General features: G+C 39.2%; 1 protein-coding gene across 2 annotated transcripts in view; it reads left to right on the top strand.

Moving 5' to 3' along the window:
- Positions 1 to 15361, top strand: part of LOC119737791 — a 48427-nt gene extending 33066 nt beyond the window's left edge. For both annotated transcript variants that reach the window (XM_038212403.1, XM_038212404.1), the window contains exons 32-44: positions 1144 to 1297; positions 1756 to 1854; positions 2505 to 2576; positions 3260 to 3508; positions 4606 to 4878; positions 5640 to 5831; positions 6721 to 6822; positions 7711 to 7926; positions 8347 to 8447; positions 9921 to 10070; positions 11274 to 11427; positions 12892 to 13062; positions 14012 to 15361. In XM_038212403.1, the coding sequence (XP_038068331.1) occupies positions 1144 to 1297; positions 1756 to 1854; positions 2505 to 2576; positions 3260 to 3508; positions 4606 to 4878; positions 5640 to 5831; positions 6721 to 6822; positions 7711 to 7926; positions 8347 to 8447; positions 9921 to 10070; positions 11274 to 11427; positions 12892 to 13062; positions 14012 to 14109 (2031 nt within the window). In that variant the 3' untranslated portion in view covers positions 14110 to 15361. The remainder of the gene's footprint in view (positions 1 to 1143; positions 1298 to 1755; positions 1855 to 2504; positions 2577 to 3259; positions 3509 to 4605; positions 4879 to 5639; positions 5832 to 6720; positions 6823 to 7710; positions 7927 to 8346; positions 8448 to 9920; positions 10071 to 11273; positions 11428 to 12891; positions 13063 to 14011) is intronic.
- Positions 15362 to 20198: the final 4837 nt, after the last annotated feature.

Genomic DNA, 20198 nt, shown 5'->3' with positions numbered 1-20198 from the left:
TTTTACGACAAGATAGATTTTTACAAGGGCGCAGTTGTTAGATGTGAGTTATGAAGTCAAATTATTGATGTGCAGTTATTGGTGCATGAAAGCGCTATCTGTCCCTGTAATTTGGAGATAAATTGGATTTCTTTTATCATTTTATCATGTCTTTTCGGACATTTGGCAATATATCATTTATGAAATGTGATTTTTTGGTAAATTTCACAAGTTTTCACACTAAAGGTATAGAGAATGTTGTTCGTCATGAAATGATTGTTCCAGTGATGTTGACCACATTGATATATAGTATCATCCAACTGCGAACAAACACGTATTTACCATGGTACTGTCTACAAAGCTAAAGCAATGCAAACTCTTTCCTCTAGCATTAGTGAGCGCAGATCTCTATGTGTAGAGATTAGCGTGGTGAGCAACTGAGCAAGCTGGGTCCAGGTGCCTTCTATTGTTGCTTCGAGCGCGGCGACCATCCTTTTATTTTTGAAGACAAGTCTTGGCTATGGTGTCATTAAAAAGACAAAATCAAAATGTTGAGCCAAAGGATGGTGCCATGCCTAACTCAGTTTGTTGAGCTAAAATGTTCTTAACAACCTGCTATTGCCGTGCCAAATTTAAAAAAATGTCCAATTATTTGAGTTCAGCACAACAGTAGCATGGCATTTAAAACAGGCCTTACATTATCATTATTATTCATTATTTCTGGTAATGAAACTAAGGATTTCTCAAAAGCACCCTAGGCACTGTAGCTCGCAAGCCTGAAGAAACCTGTGGAGAGAAGACAATGAGAAGAAGTTACAGTTTTAGAGGTGGGAGGAAAACCCCAGAAGAATATTCTTGGGAAAACCCACGGAATCAGGCAGGGACTGAAAACCCAATTCACATATTGGCCCAGGGCGGGATTCAAACCTGGGTCACAGCAGTGGAAGGCGAGGATAGTACCGCTACGCCAACCTGACTCCCCCTAAATGAATTGGAGGTTTGCGGTAACACCATGTGAATGATATCTGGTTTAACTCGACATTTAGAACAGGGTGCTCTGTTTGTCAACAGGAGACTTGCTGGTGTAGTAGTTAAGTCTCATTTAGACCTTTAATAGCTTTCATAACTAGATTTAGTTGTATCATTTCTCTTTCTCTTTTTGAGGTGGTGCTGGGTAACAAGACTTTCATCAGCGATGTTGACGTCTCTCCTGCGCTGTCTGTGACAGATGAGATGGAGGCAGATACTGTGTTTGGTCAAAACTTTGACAATTTTGTAGCTGACGCTGTGAACCTGACCAGCAATGTCACAATCACAGGTAAAGAAAAATATCTTTATCATCAGCAGCAAAGTTTTCTTTATGATATATATTTATTTTCAATTGTAGCATAATAGATATCATCTTTGGCAAGTCATATTGACACGATACTTTATCCTTTATTCATAAATACCTCAGCCCGCACAGTTTACCCATTCCTTTCAGTCGAGAGCTCGAGAGCACGTGGGTGGTTTTAAACCACTGGTAAAACACTGATGCATTCTGCGGCACGTCGTGTGTGTGTGCACACACCAATTACCAATTTATCACTCCTCGCGAGAGGCACATACCGTACAAGTCGTGGAACAAAATCTTTAGAAATTTGTGATTTTTTTTACTTGTTTTGACTTTTTGACCGAAAAAGGTATTTTCAGCTTGGGCCACTGTGGACTTAAACCATGGACTAAACTTTTGTGATCTTTGCAATCAATCTGATCTGTATAAATTTCATCTCCTAGGAGCGAAGACCTTTTTAGGTGATGTACAAGCTCAGGCTGATGTCTCAGTAGACGGCACCGTGGATGGCATCCGCATTGAGGACGTTGTCACTAAAGACGGTAAAGACTAGGACCCTAAATAGACTTCATGTTGGAATACTTGTCAACCTTCCTTCTCATTAAAAAGAAAATACAGGATTTTATTATTTGAGGGGCAAATTTGTGGTGCTACGGAGCAGAAAAAGAAGCTCGGCAAATTCTTGTGCAAAAATTCAGTTGAGATCTAGCCACAGAACTTTCTATTGCATAAAATAATCGGCTTTTGCTCGGCACATATTTTGGTTCCATACCCCATGCATGCATATGGATGTTTTATTTCTCCGTGCAAGTTTCAATGTGCATGTTTTGTTTTAACCAAAAAACTACATTATTTTAATTGTTTGCACTTCAACCGTCTGCAAATGGGGCTTTCGTTGTGTGCACAAATGAACCCACCCTACGAGAGCCAAATTATTGTCTGGCAGCTAATAATTCAAATTTTGTGAAGAAATAATGCAATTACTCAACGCCAGTGGAATTTTACTTTCGTAATTTCAAAAGTGAATAAATTTGATATTGCTAGGAAAATAGCAATTTAAGAAAATGAATCTTTTTTTTCGAGGTGAATCTTGAAAATAGCACAGGGAACGCATCATAGAGTTTTGGACTCGAGTTTCAAGCCTACTGCGAAATACCCGTCTCATATCATTTTTTATTCCTGTCTTCCTCAGGCGATCAAGTCATCACTGGCGTCAAAACATTCACCAAGACAATCGATGTCAACGGACACATCAACATAACAGGTAGGAATTTGGGTAAAAAAATAAAATCTAAGAAGATGGGCCCATAGGCAAGGGCTTGTGGCTTGGGCACTTGGGTCAATTCTGTGGTGACGGACCTGGACATTAATGGCCGTTTGATTGTTCAGGGACAGGCAATTTGTTCCTTCCGTAAAATAAGTTAGGTTACACGCAGTATGTACCAACAAACTTCACAGTGTAGAATGTAGCTAGCTAGGGACCTTTCCACAAAAGAAAAATGCGTATTTATTTATTATTTATTTATGATTATTTGGCAATTGGCCGGCATAGCCAACGAAACTCATTCGACTCTTTCGAAACCCCTTGGAATCAGGCAGGGACTGAAAACCCAATCCACATATTGGCCCAGGCGGGATTCCAACCTGGGTCTTGGCGAGGAAAGTACTGCTATGTCAGCCTGTTGCCCCCTCGTTTCACAGCCTTGTTTGGGTTACCACACTTTGTAATCATTGTGTACATATTAAGACTGAAGCCCTGGCCTTATTGGACTTACAGGTGCACGTGTATGCAATACACAGGTTGAAATTTCTAATTGAAAGGTACTTTTTTAAAAGCTAGAACAACTAACTCTAAGTTAGCGCAACTTTTCTTCTGTAGTAAGCACAATTTGTTTAACTTACTGGAACTCACTGTCATGATATTTGCCTCTATTCTTCTCATACCAGGGTTAGTAAATGGCGTCAACATCTCTGACCTCTACGAGAGAACCTTCAAGCTGGACAGCCCCCAGAACGTGACGGCCGTCAAGAAATTTACGCAGGACCTCGAGGTGACAGACGACGTTATCATCACCGGATCGGTGGACGGCATAGACTTGAGTGAAGAGGCGGTGCCCCTCGGTACAGACCAGACCATAGAGGGCGATATTTCCTTCACCACCAACGTGACCGTGAACGGGAACATGACAGTAGGAGGCAAGTCCTTGTTGATTCCTATTGCCTCCGTGCATGTGATAAGCTGTCAGTGAAAAAATGATGTCGCTTTCATATTAGTGCTTCAGCATTCCTCTTGAAAGTACCGTGTTGCATGCCACGTTGTATGTGCTAAGGTTTTGTGTACATTTGTTTGGTGATGAATTGCATACATTTATGACTTCAGTGACTCATAAAGGTTAGCACGCAATTAGGCTGCCCTCTCTTAGTAAGCCATCAGCCTCGGTCCAAAATTTTGGCCACCGGTATCAAATGAGGGGAATAATCGTCATAGCGATTTTTGGCAAGGTATACACCTCTAGAGTTGGAAAATATGTAATAGCATTGCAGCGGTGGCAGCTTTTTGGGTGTTATCACTCTTTTTTTCAAATTGTCCATCAAAATGCTTGTTACCACTCTAGGGGCGGTTTACCTTGCGCATGCGCACTATAACCATTTATGCCCTGATTTGATACTGACCAAACCCCAGGCTGATGGCCTATAGTGTTTGAGAGTAGGTAATGAAATTTAGATTAGAAATTTGCATGGTGCAAATGACAGTTTACATTAGCACTATGTGGTAGTTATCTTTTAAAAGTTACGTGTGATTCTCTTGACATTTACAAATGAGTTCCAGTTTCAACGTAATTTCAATAGTTATCTGTCTACTTTTTTTTTTCTTCCTTTTTCTTTGCTTCCTATTCCCTCCCGTCTTCGTGTAGCCCTCACCTCATGTGGCCCTTAAATAGGGCCTTGTGATGGGCGACTCTCATACATAAAATTACAAAAACAGCAGTAAATTTTATTTTATTGTATCTAGTAAGGATGTGGCTGTGCAAAAGGGCCTTTTGCTAATTTTCATACGTAAAGGTATTTTTGTCCCTCATCACATTTCATCTCTCTGTTTAGCCTCAAATTCTAAACCTTTTAGGTAGCAAGAAGAAATTGTGTATTTTGTTATTTCAAAAATAAAAAAACGATCCTTTAGGAGTCTTAAACAGCAGCCAAGTCCTGTAATCTTTTTTTTTTTGAAGGGGCAGGGAAGAGGTGGTGTCGTTTTCAGTTCACAAGATTTATTGTTTCTTTCGCCATTCAATCAGGATATGTTGATGGTGTAAACCTGACTCACCTCGTAACAGAGCGAGCAACCCTGTCAGGCGACGAAAACGTCCGCAGCGATCTGACCTTCCTAGGTCATGTGACCTTCAGGGGAAATGTGACCGTCAGAGACCTGTTTGACGGTGTCCCATTGCAGACGCTGTGGGATCTCCATGAACACTTGCTGAAGTGGATCAGAGTGGACATAGAGAACTTACTGCTGATCTCTGCAGATCAGTGTCATGACGTTAAGCTGTTGCAATGGGCTTATGCACGTAAGTGACGATATCGGCAGAGCTGTAAATCGAGTCAGTCATAAGGCAGTCATAGATCAGTCGCAAGTCAGTCATAGGTCAGTCACTCGACCATCACAAGTCTGTCACATGTCAGTCACAAGTCAGTCAAAAATCAGTTACAAGGCCATCAGAAATCAGTCACAAATCAGTCACAAGTCGGTCACAAGTCAGTCACAAGTCAGTCACAAGGCAGTCACAAGGCAGTCACAAGTCAGTCACAAGGCAGTCACAAGTCGGTCACAAGTCGGTCACAAGTCGGTCCACAAGTCAGTCACAAGTCAGTCACAAGTCAGTCAAAAGGCAGTCACAAGTCAGTCACAAGGCAGTCACAAGGCAGTCACAAGGCAGTCACAAGTCAGTCACAAGTCAAAAAGCGAATCACAAGTCAATTCCCTCTTTATTATCGCAAGTCAAGTCACAAGTAACATGGAATGCATAGTGATAAAGGTCAGTTGAATAAAATGCAAATTGACTTGAGAATGGCTGATTTTATAATAATAATAAATGACTTGTGATTGACTTGCGTATTAGCTCTACCACATTCATTCTTTGATAGTTTTGTCTTCGTTTCAACTGGCACAACTTCTTTTATCAAAATATTGAAAATAATGGTAATTTAATTTTACAGTAAAAATAAAAATAGCATCAACAATGTACAGTAGTGTTTCTCACAAAAACCACCAACGTTTAGTTTAACATAACAACCCACAAAGCAACATGACAACCTTGTTGGTTTACAGACACCGTGGAAATGCTGGCTCACGTCTCCCAGATCCAGGAGGTTGAGATTCAGATCCAGAGTTTTGAGTCGTTTGTGCTGGACGACGTCACCCACCTAGCATTGGCCGTCCACTCCAACACTGTCGACCATCTCTGTGTGGATAGCTACGTCTATGCCTGGGATGCAGACACTGACAAATTCGTCCAGAAAGGTTTGTACTCATGACATTTTTGTAATAGCGCTCCAGTATTAGTGTGTGGTTCAACCATGAATCCTCTACACAAGGATAAACGACTCATCTAAACTTGTGTACAAAATGTACGGAACGGATTGTCTACAACATGCATCTGCACATAGAACAGCGCATAGAACAACGTATAGAATATGTAGAACAATGCGCACACGCGCACCCGACAGCTGGCTGGTGCCCTACAAACTCCACTGTGCAGTCGTGCCTGCATGCACGTCTCGCATATGCGCATGCGCGATGCCCAAGTGCCATATCATACTTGTAACCATGAATTTGGGGAAGTCGTTTATCCTTGTCTAGAGGATCCGTGGTTCAACCTCCATGTGGGAGAAAGCTTTTCTAATCTCAAAATTAATTCCGAAAGTTAAAAGAAATAGCAGAAAATAATTGAATAAACCTCAAAGCACCTGAAAAGTGTTCATTCCAAGACATAACCCTCCACTTGAAAAAACAGTTGGGAGTAGAGAGTTTCTTCCTTGCACATTTTTGAGTTGCAGTTATTTTTATAAGATAAGTGTTCGACAGTTCTGAAAAAAAAGTCACTATGTTGAGTTTTGATCAAATACTGCAAACCTCAAATTTTGATAGTTTTATGAGTGAAGGGAGAGAACTGAGCTGAGTGGGGTTTGAACCGACAACTTTTGAAAACTGAACTTCATTCTCCTATGTTGTTTGCAGTCTCTCAACTTGTCATAGGGCATAGTAGCTCTATCGGTAGCTCACCGGTACGGTGTTTCAGAGGTTGCTGGTTCAAATCCCACTTTCGGTTGCATTTTCGTATTTCAGTCAATATTCTTTTTTTACATTTGTTAAATTTGTAAATCTTGTTGTGTTCCATTTGCTTGCCAAGCCTCCTTCGCAACTAACGGCGCATACAACTGGCATGCCTTCGAGAGACGGGAAACAGTCTACCTTGCTGTGGCAAACGAAGGCACCAACCCTTGCAATGGAGGTAAGGACAGATACCCATCAATGTTTGTGTCTCCTGGGCCCAGTTACTCAGAGCAGAAAATATCGATCGGCAATTTTTCTTACAGAGCAGAAAGAAGTCACATGACCAATTGTCTTTTGTACTTTGTATCAACATGCTGATTTATTATGTAGAAAAGACTGTGTCTCAACCTCGACATTCTGATCATGTAGCGGGCGCTTTCTATATCAGGTTTCATCATGGATATCTATAAATAAAACCAAGACACGGCATCTATTATTCTTTTTTTACCCTGTGAATTGACCACAAAAGTCTGTGGTCACGCACTCTGTAACGATATGTTACGCGATACGCCAAGCGATAATAGAGCCGGCCAATCACGGTCGTGTCTAAGTTTTGTAGATCTATGCGCGCCCGGCCGTTGCTGTATTTCAAAAACACTGTATCCGAATCTTCGTCCAGGTTTGGGAATGAAATGACGTCACAATGAAGTAAAATCAACCCCGATTGCCTGGCGCGTGGCATTGCATAAAATTGCATTCTTAGATATATCAGACGTTGGACCGGAGATAGGGCTCTTCGGACAAACGGGTGATACTCGGACTAGTGATTTCCTGAATTGTTCCTACAATTTTGTAAGTCATGCAAACAATTCCCAAATGATGTGATTTGCTTAATTATTCGCACCGTAAACTGAAATGATTTTTTTTTTTCACAACTGTGCCTTTCATGGCTTTCTACCATTGCAATTTGAAATATGTAGGAGAAATTCTCACAGAGATTGAAAAATCCTCCTTTTTTTCTGAATGCCCAATTGTAAGTCTATGAATATCCATTCCAATCAGGTTCATACCAGTTTTTTCAATGGGCAATTTTTTTTAATTTTTCAAATTTGTTTGACCTGTTCAGATGCGAGTGTCAACAACACCATCTATTACTACAACGGCAGCCAATTTCTGGAGTACCAAGACCTGGTGTCTGAGGAGTCACGAGAGATCGACACGACGGTCATCAACGATGACCTGTACCTGGCCGTAGCCAACACCAAGACCAGTGCTCTGTCCTATCTCTACCTGCTGGCTGCTGACGGGCTGTTCTATGAAGCGCAGAACTTCAGCATCGGAGGTAAAGTATATCAATATTATACTGAGTCACTTATTCATTCCGTAGTAACATTTGCAGTTTCTCAAAAAAATACCTACCAATTTAACGAGAAAATGCTTGAAGATAGGACTGGTATCAACCCTGTGAAAATATTCTGCCTGAAATGGTATCATTCGGAAGGAAACAATTATTGACCGTGGTTTTAGACTATGTGCCCGTGGGCACAGTTTTTTGTTTACATGTGTTAGCAATGGAATCTAGTTACAAGACCCCAAAAATTATGCATATTTTTTTTTTCTGTTTGCTCAAAGATGAAGCATTATCATTTGATGATGATTCATTTCTCGTGATCAATTTCAAGAGTTTTCCAGCACAGTTCTAAAGATTTGCTCTTGCCATCTGCTTGCAAGAGATATTGATGCTCTGTATTTTGTGATCCAGGTGCGACATCCGTTGAGTTCTTGCAAGCTGGCAACACAACGTTCCTTGTGTTCGCAGCTGTCAGCCCGACGCAGAGCCCCATTTACATATTCAACAACCAGGTTAGTTGATTGGACAGTTGATCTCACACAACAGGATCACATTGATAATGTAACAAATTGTGTTCTTTATACTGTTGATAACATATATCACGTGAATCGGGAAATGCGAGAATGGCACAAAGTCACCACACCATTCCAGAGCATCACCAGAGCATCAGACTTGCAATAAATCATCGGGGGTGAGATTTGTCAAGATTTTCCCTGATTTCGGGATTTTTTGTCAGGATTTTTCAGAATTTTTCAGGATTTTAAGATTTTTGAAGAATCCCTTTTGAAATGTGGAAATCCTATTAGGTTTTACAGTAAAGGCGTTTTCCCCAGAAAAGTTTAGGCCCTTGGCAACTCTCCAACCCTCTGTCGATTATTATTTTTTTTTTTTTATTTTCCCCCAATCCCACCCCTGAATCAGGTGTTTGAAGAAGTGTATTTTAGTCAAGACAATACAAATGTAGAATCCCCAGGAACTCTTCCGAACCAAAGTGTAGTGTACTGACCTGTTGAACTAAGCATCAGAGATTATCTACATATTGGTCCCAATTTCATGATGCTGCTTAAACAGAAAATGTTGCTTTTAATATTGCAAGAAATTAATAATATTTCTTGCTGAGGCCAATTCCAGCGTTATGAAAGGTGGTGTCATGTCGGTGACAGGGCCAATTAACCATGATATCTAATGAATGACTCAGAGAAATAATCAAAAACTCCTAGTCTGTAATCTCCTTGACCATTACTAGATGATGGATGTATGAGATTCGAAAAAAAAACATTGTCAAGTTTATTCACTGAGCTCTTAAAAGCTCTGTCACAAACACAACCTAATGCTGGAATTGCTTCTAAGGGCCCTTCTCAATTCATATCTAGGACAAGGTCCAGACAAGTTTCGGGTAGAATCATTCACTTTGTCCAAAAGAAGCTTTGCACATGTTGCGGGGAAGTTGTTCAGATTCCTGCAACTTAAACCTGATACTATGTCCGCAACTTGTCCGCAACTTGTTCCGGATATGAATAAACAAAATTCTAAGCACAAGTCTTTTTGGAACCAGTCTTATGTAGAGCCAGCCTCAGGTCGACCTTGCGACGACACAGATCAGTCGGCGGCTGACTTTTCAAGATCAAGCTGTGCCTGAGCTACGACCCTTGGGAACAACTTAGTCGTTGATTTTGTGCGACCTGAGTGTAACTGCGACGATATTAAAAGATCGGCATCAGTTGGCGCTAAAAACAAAATCAACAGTCGCAAGAGTAGAAAAATGTCAACTTCTGCGACGTGTTCCGCGACAATCATAGGATTTCTCAGTTTTGTGACCTTAGCATAATTTGTGTGCTTGATGCCGACGGTTCAGTCGTGGCGCAAGCAAATCGTGGGTCGACCTGAGGCCGACTTAATGTATTCAACAAGACATTTTGACTGGTAACGTGTTCTTGCTAGCAGCTCAGTGACTTTGTCCCCTTTTATTTTCTTTAACCCTGCAGAGTGGCCAGTTTGATTTTCATCAGTACGTATCCACCAGCTACGCGACTGCTGTGGACGGGTTCATGTTCCGCCATGAAGCTGGATTGGCGTTTGCCAACCATGCAGAGCTGTTCGATAACAACAAGATTTCATGGGATGTGCCAATTGAGGTGAGGGTTCAGTTTTCGCAGTTGTGGTGAGCTATTTTGTAATTGTGTGGCTGGTTGGTATCCTGCTGGCTTTATGACTAAAATTGATGACTTAAGCCGTGTTCCCATGAGACTTTTTTGGTAAAACTAACAAAGTTGTCAACCTTATGGAGACTGTTGTAAACTTAATCAAATTATGTCCAGTGTGGACGGCTGGTAAAGTTGGCAAGTGTAGACTGTTGATTTTTAGTTAATAGACTTAGAGGCATTCGAACGGTTGCTAGGTGCGCAGGCGAAAGTTGCGTCACAAATCAATCACTAGTCAACTATTGGACCTCGCCCGAATTTCCTTACGAATTTAAGATCCATGCCGCGATGGGGGTTCAGGCATGTAATGACAAACAAAAATATCAAAGTAATTACGTATTGTTAGCAGAGATGCATACGGTATGCCAGAACCCCGGAATGGACCCCTGTGCAGTGAGGATGATTGTAAACCAAAACTTGAATTCTTTGATGAGGTGTTGCATGATGATGAGTACAACGTTGGTTGTAGCTTGTCAGTACACAAAGTAAACTCGAAAGCAGAAAGTGCGTTTCTGAGAAGAACTAGTATACAAATATTGAGTGGATCAGCGTGGAATGGGAGGAATATTATCGCAAGGTAAAATCTGGACTTTTCCATTTCACGAGGTGAAGCCGAGTGAACTGGAAAAGTCCAGATTTTACCGAGCGATAATCATTCCTCCCATTTCACAATTGAAAGCCACTCAATATTTGTTTTATATAACTGACATATAGATCGTTGTCATTTGATATATTTAAAACTTTTATTTCAATACAAAATAGGTGAAAACTGTATTTCTCTCTTCCAAACCACCCCTTCACGAAAGTGTTTGAATCCAACGCTGTAGCACTGGCTCTTTGGAACAATACGCGCTACGCGCAACGCTGAACGCGCTCACCAGCATGCATTTGCACACAAATACCGCGTCATGGAACAAGACTGATCCTAACTGTTCAATAGTATTTCCCATTCCCCATGCGTGGATAGTACTTTTTGAGCCCCGGCGTGAATGCAGTATTAATAAAGAATGACACGTGATGTGAGTTCCACTAATCAAATGACAAGGATCTGTTTGTTGGTTATATAAATGTATCTGCGAATTTGTCTGATGCAGGTTTTATTTTGTCTTTAAAATCTTCTTGGTTTTTGTGGTATAGGTGTATTTTTTGTCAAGGACGTCGGGGGAGTTTGAGCTGCATGAGCTGGTTGACTTCACTGCAGCGGTGGATGTTAAGATGTTTCACATCGGTCCTGATCTTTACATGGCTGCTGTCAGCGAGTATGAAGAGCTGCAGATATTAAAATATGAAGGTATTGATAATACATAATCAGATGTTCTTTAAATTTATGTGTGTGTGGAAGGGGGGATGTTGACGCTATACAACTGTGCATGTCTGTTTTACTTAAAGTAAAAGTAAAGTCTGTCATGAGCCAATGGGGCTGGCGTTTATCTCCGGTTTCAGTAGCATGAAACGACTGAGAATATCTCTGTTCTCGCTGACGGGATGCCTCTGCATCACAGGTTACTCCCCAGGGAATGCTGGTACCTATTTGTACTCCTGGGTGGAGAGAGGCAAGTTGGGGTTAAGTGGCTTGCCCAAGGACACAACCATACAGCCAGCAGCTGAATTCGAACCCCTGATCCTCCGACAATGAGTCTGCCATTAAAAAATGAAAAAACGCTACTCACAGTCTTCTGAGGTCTTGGAATTTCGTCTTGTGTGTGTGGTTGCACAGTTCGTTGGTTGCACCACGAACTGACGTATCGCATTTTTTTGTGTTTCGAGAAAAAACGATCTAAAGTTGGTCATAATTTTGTAGGCTCATTCCATATACTCCTTGTGTAAGAATTCAAGCTGTTTCGTTTTTGTTATTAAATTATAGATTGAACTTTATTGTATGCAATCCGTGTGCATCTGAGTTGCTTAGTTTTTGAGAAATTCAGTTCCAAAGTTATTCGTCACTTCGTGAAACAGATTTTTATCATGTTTATCGTATGTCATACAACAGGCGTAATACTGGCTTTGTGCCAGATACGGAGATACGTCGGTTCGTGAAACGCTAAATTCCAATTTTTCATGTCGACGCTCCTTTGTGACGTCATAGCACTATGGGAATTAACGTGTAAAGCGGCGTATCGGGATACACCACTTCGTGGTGCAGCATTTTTCATTTTCTAGAGATACGCCGCACAGTCTAATTAGCGTTCTTAGTTAATTAGAACTCAGATTGGAATAAAACTTTCTGAGAATGAGCACTTTGATGAAATAATAACGTTAATGACAAAAACTCAATTTGGCAAAAAATCGAGACGTCATAGCACTATGGGAATTAACGTGTAAAGCGGCGTATCGGGATACACCACTTCGTGGTGCAGCATTTTTCATTTTCTAGAGATACGCCGCACAGTCTAATTAGCGTTCTTAGTTAATTAGAACTCAGATTGGAATAAAACTTTCTGAGAATGAGCACTTTGATGAAATAATAACGTTAATGACAAAAACTCAATTTGGCAAAAAATTGAGATACGCCGGTTCGTGGTGCGACCGACGAGTTGCTGCCCGAGAGTTACTATCAAGTCATAACAAATTAAATCCAAAGTCATCTTTGACAAATATATTCCTCTTGTCATTGTTCAGCATCTTCTGTCTTGTGATCAGACTTGTGGTCTGACTTGTGGTTGTCTCAATAACACTGCTCCTTATTGAATGGTGTATTACATGCACGTCCAAAATCTTTCTAACTGTACATATTTCCCCCCCTTGTGTCATTCAGGCTTTGTCGGTTTCAGTCCTGTCGTCACCCTAGCAAGTTATGGCGTCGTATCCGTTGAGGTCTTTGAACTGATTGGTGCGTCGAGCTACGAGAACCTCTTCTTCGCAATCGGTATCGATCCGGTCACCACCGACGACGTTTACTCGCGAATACTGGCAGAAAAAGTCATTGGTAAGATTTGCTGTTTTTACAAATTGTTTATCAATGCAAAAAGGTGTGTGAAGTTATTAATAGAAATGCACAGTGATTTTGCACGGTAAAGATGTCTCAAATAGAAGGGTCAAGTATCATACACCTGAAGATCGTCGGGGAAAAAAGGAACTGAAAAGTTTGGATGACATTCTGTTCCAAGTATAGGAGAAAAGGTCATATTGTCTCTGTGCATGTGTGGCACTTTAAAGAAGAATCGTTTAAGGCCTTCAGAGGAATCTCTTGATTGTTGATGTCTCCTAGCGTGGTGCGGCCATTAAGGTGGCGCACTTGTTTTGCCTCTAGTACTTTGCTAGAGTACTAGAGCAAAAGGTTCGGCTCAAATTTCACAGGAAGTGAACTTTCATGAAGATCAAATAATTTCTTTTCATAAACCTTGAGTTTACCTTCCCAGTACAAAGTTAAGAGAGAAACATTACTTTTGTACGATTTTCTTATTTTTATCTTAAAGTGCACAGTGAACCCTTTAAAAATGCGCCCAAAAATAAGGGGGAAAAAACGTTTTAACATGAAGTTGAATAATGACTTATCATAATTTGTCAACTTTGAAGAAATTCTGAAATGTTCACGTGGGAGTTTAAAAAAAAATTGTTTTGAGTGCACCACGTTAAGGAACACGTGGGCCAGATTTTTTCCCACCAAATTTCTGGACGCAACCGTTTTTGAATTTCGGGACACTAAAGTTTGTTTAGGAGTCAGCAGCAAGCATTATTATCATAGTACCAGTATTTAACGGAATGAAGTTCAAGCTTGTCAACAAAGAGGTTTGGCAACACTGCACAAGGAAAGTCGGGGGAACTGCCGAAGTGTGCCATGTTATGATTCTCTTTATACCCTTATCCAATTTCTCGAGACATTTTCAATTATTTATTTCTGTGGGAAAAACTTATGTTTTTTTATTTCATTTCAGGTCAGACAGTGATGTTTAAAATCTTACCATGTCCCGTTGTCGTGGAGGAGTCCTTCCATGGGGATCCCAGTCTGCTGGATAGGCCCCTCGATGACTGATTCCAAGAAGTCCGGTAACTAGACCTCAGGACCCAACTTGGAATTTATTCACGACCAAATAGGAATCTTTTTGTCTCCAAATGAATGGATTGAAGACTAACAAAGTTGTTTTAACCCAAAGGCATTTGTGGTCACAAGAGAGGCACAATCCAGTAAATGAGAATGAATTAATGCAAAATTTAAATTTATGAAAAAAAAATGAATATAAATTAAATAAATAAATGTGAATTGACTGTGATGGGTTTTGTAACAAACCTTAATACTACACTGAAATTTCCCAAAATATAAAAAATAATATAGTACCGTAAATATGATGTTTCATGCGACACCATACCCAAAAGTAGTGCACTGATAGGGTAGATTCATACATCAGAAACTGTTTAAGGCAAATTTTCCTCTGCAGATTTGCAAAAGTTGAACACATTTCAATTCAATGCATGCAAATTCGCCTTTGAGTTGGCGTGAAGTATAAAATGGCCTTAATAGTTGTAATGGTGGTTATGGGATATAGGTGACGATAGATTTTCTTACCGATTTTTGATAATGTTGATGTACAAAAACTGGCCAGTCAAGATTTTAATACGAATAATTCAATGAATAATAATAATAATAATCAAAATAATGATCAATTTGTCAGCTTTTATATTTATAGATCAAATCAACATTTTAATATAGAAAGTAAAAATGCAATTCAATTGCGGAAAAAAATATTTAAAAACGCTAAAAGTATTTATGAATGCACTGATATTGAAATGTTCGGTATTTTTGTGTGCACTTAATTTAATATATTTTGGGCACTAAATGTTTGAGATTGACAGCGGTTTGAGTAGCATGGGGAATCTTGTTTGAAATTTGTTTAAAAAATAATTTCTCAAAATTATAAAGATAATGTTCATTATTTGATTAAATGTTGTTTCAGCACTATTCTAGAATAATTTGGTATCACTTTTAAGTATATCCAATAGATAATATTAAAGTGTTTCTCTATGTTGTGTGGTCTTCACAATTTTTGATGTTAGTGCAAATTTGTAATTTAGTGATTTTGGGCTTCTAAATTTGAAAAATCGAGTAAATAATCACATAAAATGTTTAACACCACATATTTTCGTGTCATAATTAAATTTTGATGGTTTTTCTATATCAGGCACTTGTCACCAGTAGAGCAGAGTATTATTCTACTGTCTATTTTGAGAAAGTGTGGATTTGTATCGAGATCAATTAAATTTCATTTAACGATTAACTTGCCACCAAATTTTGACCAGAAAAGTTATTTTGTTTTCCCCTTACATTTAAACTGAAGGAAAATTTACTCCAAGTATATTCGGAGAAAAAAAGTATTCTGGGATCTTGATTTCAATTGAAAAGTTGCAGAGTCATGTTATGAATTGTGCCCGAAATCAGCATCCGGGACACGTTCTCATTCAGCCGATCGCAGCTACGCTATGTCACGCACTGAACTGACGAGCTACAGCAACCGCGCGCGGCGTGTCGTGTTAACGCTTGCGGGCACTCGTTCATGGCTTTCCCGAATTAAAGACAAATTACTTACAGAAATTTCCAAAAATGTGTCTTTAGACACATCTTTGGAAATGACCATCTTTTATTGTTTTCTTCAAAATGACAGCATGCCAGAAATAACAATTGCACAGGGAGTATAGTACCATTATTATCTTTAAGCCAAGTATGATTTCCAACAATAATTCCGTCAGCTACTTTTTGGATAGCTGCAAATGGTATGTACTCGGACCATGTACTCTATCTTTAAGGGGTGGTCGATTCTTTGTGAAAAAAAAATTTAAAAAATCTTTAATTACTTTTTTGTTTACAACGTCAATCTGCAAGTCCTGTTCTACCTTTCCCCCGTTTTTTTTTAAAGTTCTATCAAACATCTGTAAAACCCATTTTCATCCCATTTTATAAGTTGACTGTTCATTTACTGTAATACAACAGCAGGATTTTTTAAGGCCATTTTCTCAAAAATCTAAATTTATAACTTCAATGTAGTCGACGGTTGATAGTTCCATAACTAAACTCAGTAACCCCAGAGGTTATACACCATTAGAAAATAATTTGTTCTGCAGAATCCAGAAATAAAATATCTAAATTCTTAAAAACTTTTACTTCATGCTGATTTCGTGGTGACAGGTAACATTGCCCGCACTTAGTAAAATAAATATTTCACAAACTAAATTCCAAATTTGACAGGGACACATTCAAATGACAAGCAAAAGGCAACAGTGTTTACACTTTGTTGTCCGCGTTTCTGTACAGTTTTTATTTCATTGTCTGATAGATAATAAGGACTCTACTAATCATCACATATTTAACACTTGATCTTCCTAACACTCTTGAGGGAAAAACAACAAATGAATGAGAACAGTTATTCCATTTTTATTTGGATACAAATTGCAATCACTGAACACGTTTTTTGGCAGTATGTGAATTTCAGTGCTGAAGTGGTGGCTAATTTTCCAAACCTTGTTTTCACTGTTGTCTCTGGCTTTCGCTACATAATTGGCTCAGGCATCATTTATAAGCTTTTCATGATACAATAACATTGAAAACTATAAAATTCATGCCCCATTTCATAGTATTTGATGCTCAAGAAGCACAGAAACTGACCAATACTGAGCCACAAACTTATGAAGCTTGAGCCTGATGGCAAATCCAGAGACAAAACCGCAGTTTCGTAAATGCCGTATTTTTCAAGGCATCACAGCCATCGATTCCAGATTTTTCCAGATTTTTCCTACTTTTTCCCTAAATTATAAAAATAGGAAAAATTTGGAAGAAACGGCAATTGCAATACATTATATCACTATTAAAATGGCTGGTTTTTTTTTTTATTAAAATGAATTAAGAGTAACACCAACAGCCAATAAGAGTCCAGCACTGTAGTGAGCGTATAAATTTCATCCAATGGCAGCCTTGTGATGGAATTTACATAATGGTTTCATCCAATAGGCTTCTAGACATGAAATTAACATAACCGTTTCATCCAATCATAACAATGTATCTGTAAGGTTGCTTTCAATTAGAAAGGTTGCGGGCAACTTCTTCCAAGAAGAGATTTCTTTCCACATGGTGCAAACTTTCTAATTTATCTCATCCGCCATGCAAAGCTCGTAGTCATATATAATGTTGCTTTCGTTTGAACTGACATAAGAAAATATTAATTTCTTGGCAGGATACAATTCTAAATGGTTCCCTCTAAATTAAACACACACAATTTTGGACTTGACTTATACAAATGGGGGGAAGAAAGAAAAATCTCCGCATATGCAATTGACATCTACACAAAAAATGATCTCGGTTATTTACATGAACATTAATATATAACAAAACCATTTTCAAAAAAAAAGTGACCGGGCAACTGGTAATGTTCTTCATGTATTGAACCAGACACCATATATAAATAGGAAGCGAGCACCAGTTGCCTGGTGACTTTTGAAAAGATCTACACCAACCAAAACTTCCATTTCATTTTTTTTCCTCGGCTAATTTCTTGAGACTGCACATTCCAATATTGACTGGATACATTCAGGTGGTACAAATTGACAAATACCTCAATTTTATATGGATCACATATGGGTCTTATTTCATAGTGCTGCTTGAATCTTCGCAGTTAGCAGTATATTTTTCTTCTGTAGTCAGTGCTGCTAACTTTGGCCTTTCGTTGGCATAGTTTCTAACCACGGTGGTACCCGGTGGGCAAAACCCCATATTAATACTTACACCATTTTTTTTTCTCTTCAAATGTTGAGTCGGCATTTTTGCTGTGCGTACTGCTTGTGGTGTCCATGGAATAGACAGACTCAAGTGGCAGGAACTTGTGAGCTAAGCAGCACCACGAAACAAGGCCCAACTTGTTATTTTTTTTTTAGCCTTATCTGTGTACGTTAGAAAACAAATATGGTTAATACTTGGTGCACACAACAACTATTTTGAAGTTCCTGCTGCATGAATCGAGACAAGCGTATCCACTGCTGGAGATGTGTACATGTACATGTATTTCACATTTCTTATTTGTTTTGGAGTACCGGTAACCAAAGTTTATGCAAATATCCCTCGATAGAAATGTTTAATTTTCTCATATTACAGATAATGTATTTTCCCAGGGCTTTTTAGACCCAGTAAAAATACTTTCAAAAGTCAATAGTTCTATCTTTAAATCTCCATGAAAATTGTAAGTAGATAGGATTTCATTTAATCTGAAGAATAGGTTACCACCAACAGTAAAGGCTTTTCAAATTTGGCTCCACGCTTGTGACAGTGTGAAAAGTTTCTGTTCTTTACCGCAAGGTAAACATTCCTGAAGTTGTTCCCTCTCTACGTTGTAATCAAATATCAAATCCCCCAACAAAAGAATTGCAAAGTCAAAGAACACCCACTTTGCACTCCCTTAAAAAAACATTTAATTCAGGTTCGAAGTCATGCTTTTTAATCCACATTCTGACTTCAGGACATGGAAGAGCTATATGAATATCAATTTTAAAAAAAAACAAGATTCTGGCAGGACTTGCCACCAGAAACATCCTTTGGTCGTCAGTCCGTCTGGCAATTCATGTCCCATAGTTTATAGTTTTTCTCTTTTTTTTTTTCATCGGCACAAAAAATCTATGAATTACTTCAAAGCATACAAAAAGTTACGTACATTGTCTACGAGAGTCGCTATATGGTTCACATTCATAAACGGTCTTTGATACAGTATTAAACAACCATGCGTTACTGTAGGTCACATTTTTTTCACACAGATACAAAAAAACAAAATAACTTTATATTTTTAATAAGTTTCATCAAGCGTCAGTCGTTTCATCTACATGTACCCGCTGTCGCAAAGTTTAATCATTTCTTCAAGTGTTTTTAAGAACATTCTTGTCAAATATTATTTGCTCTCACATCAACAGTCTTGATACAAAAAGTTGATTTTGTCCAATCAGTTCAAAATTCCATGACATTGAGACCTAATAAACAAGTGAGCACGAATGCATTCCTTAATCCTAACCACCTCGGTCCTTTTGAGCTAGGAACCATCCTCAATCCTGCAAAATCCTCCAATTTCTACCATGTAAAAATTGGATTCAGCCTCAATCCTCTGAAATCATCTGTTATTTCTTCAAATTATTGAGTGGAGGGTTGACCACTTCCTCAATCCTTCAAAATGCTCCAACAATCCTGTCACAACACATTGAGGCATTGCCAGTGACATCCAGAAGCAGTGCGGATGGTACCAAGTATAATGCAGAACTCAATTATGTATGGCTGAACATAAATACTGCAGGGTACAGCCTACGACCTTGATACAATGCATCCTCCAAAATCAACTGACACTTTTTTGGCCATTCAGCCTCAATCCTCCAAAACTGCTTGATTGATTTTAGAGGATCAAGGGTTAGGGTTAAACTTTAGGCATTTCTGCCAAGAAGCCTGCAAAATCCTTCAAAATGCAACACTATACAACAAACTTGAAACAGGGTCTCAAATGCAGGGTCTCATGTACAGCAATGCTGGCAGAGCTGTGTGGCCCTTATTTCATTAACAATTATGGCAAAAATTACATGTGGTTAGGCCAAAAAAAAAAGTCTCTGGTTTCTGGTATGGAGCTTGCCCAAAAAGTGGTGCGGCGACGCGGCTTTTTTTTTTTTTTAACCTGATTTTTTTGCTTCAAATGTCGGCTGATGACTGCAAATGGTGCCCGACCAAACTTAGTGCAAATATATGGGAGTCCAGAGAGGCCACATAAAGCTTATTCTCGACCATAACCCAATCTAAAAACACGTTAAAATTGTGCAGCAGCAGGATTCCAGTCAAACCAGTGAGTTTGGCGGTTTTGAGACATCATCTTTCATTGAAAAAAAACCTTTTTCATTTTGCCGACGCGCATGGCTACGGCGACGCGCGCGCATACCAGAAACCGGAGACTTTTTTTTTTGTGGCCTTATTAGATACTACTTAAAGTGCATCAGTGCTCAGAGGTTTTTGTTTGTAGAACTGGTGGGGTGGGATAGACTGGGGTACGATGGGAACCTGGGATGCCTATAAGTACATGCTGTCCCCCACTACGCTGCGAAGCACAACTGAGATCTTAC

The sequence above is a fragment of the Patiria miniata genome, unplaced genomic scaffold (assembly GCF_015706575.1).
Source record: "Patiria miniata isolate m_02_andy unplaced genomic scaffold, ASM1570657v1 HiC_scaffold_3, whole genome shotgun sequence".
NCBI classification, from domain to species: domain Eukaryota; kingdom Metazoa; phylum Echinodermata; class Asteroidea; order Valvatida; family Asterinidae; genus Patiria; species Patiria miniata.
The sequence above is the reverse complement of the archived record's forward strand: the minus strand, read 5'-3'. Positions and strand labels throughout refer to the sequence as shown.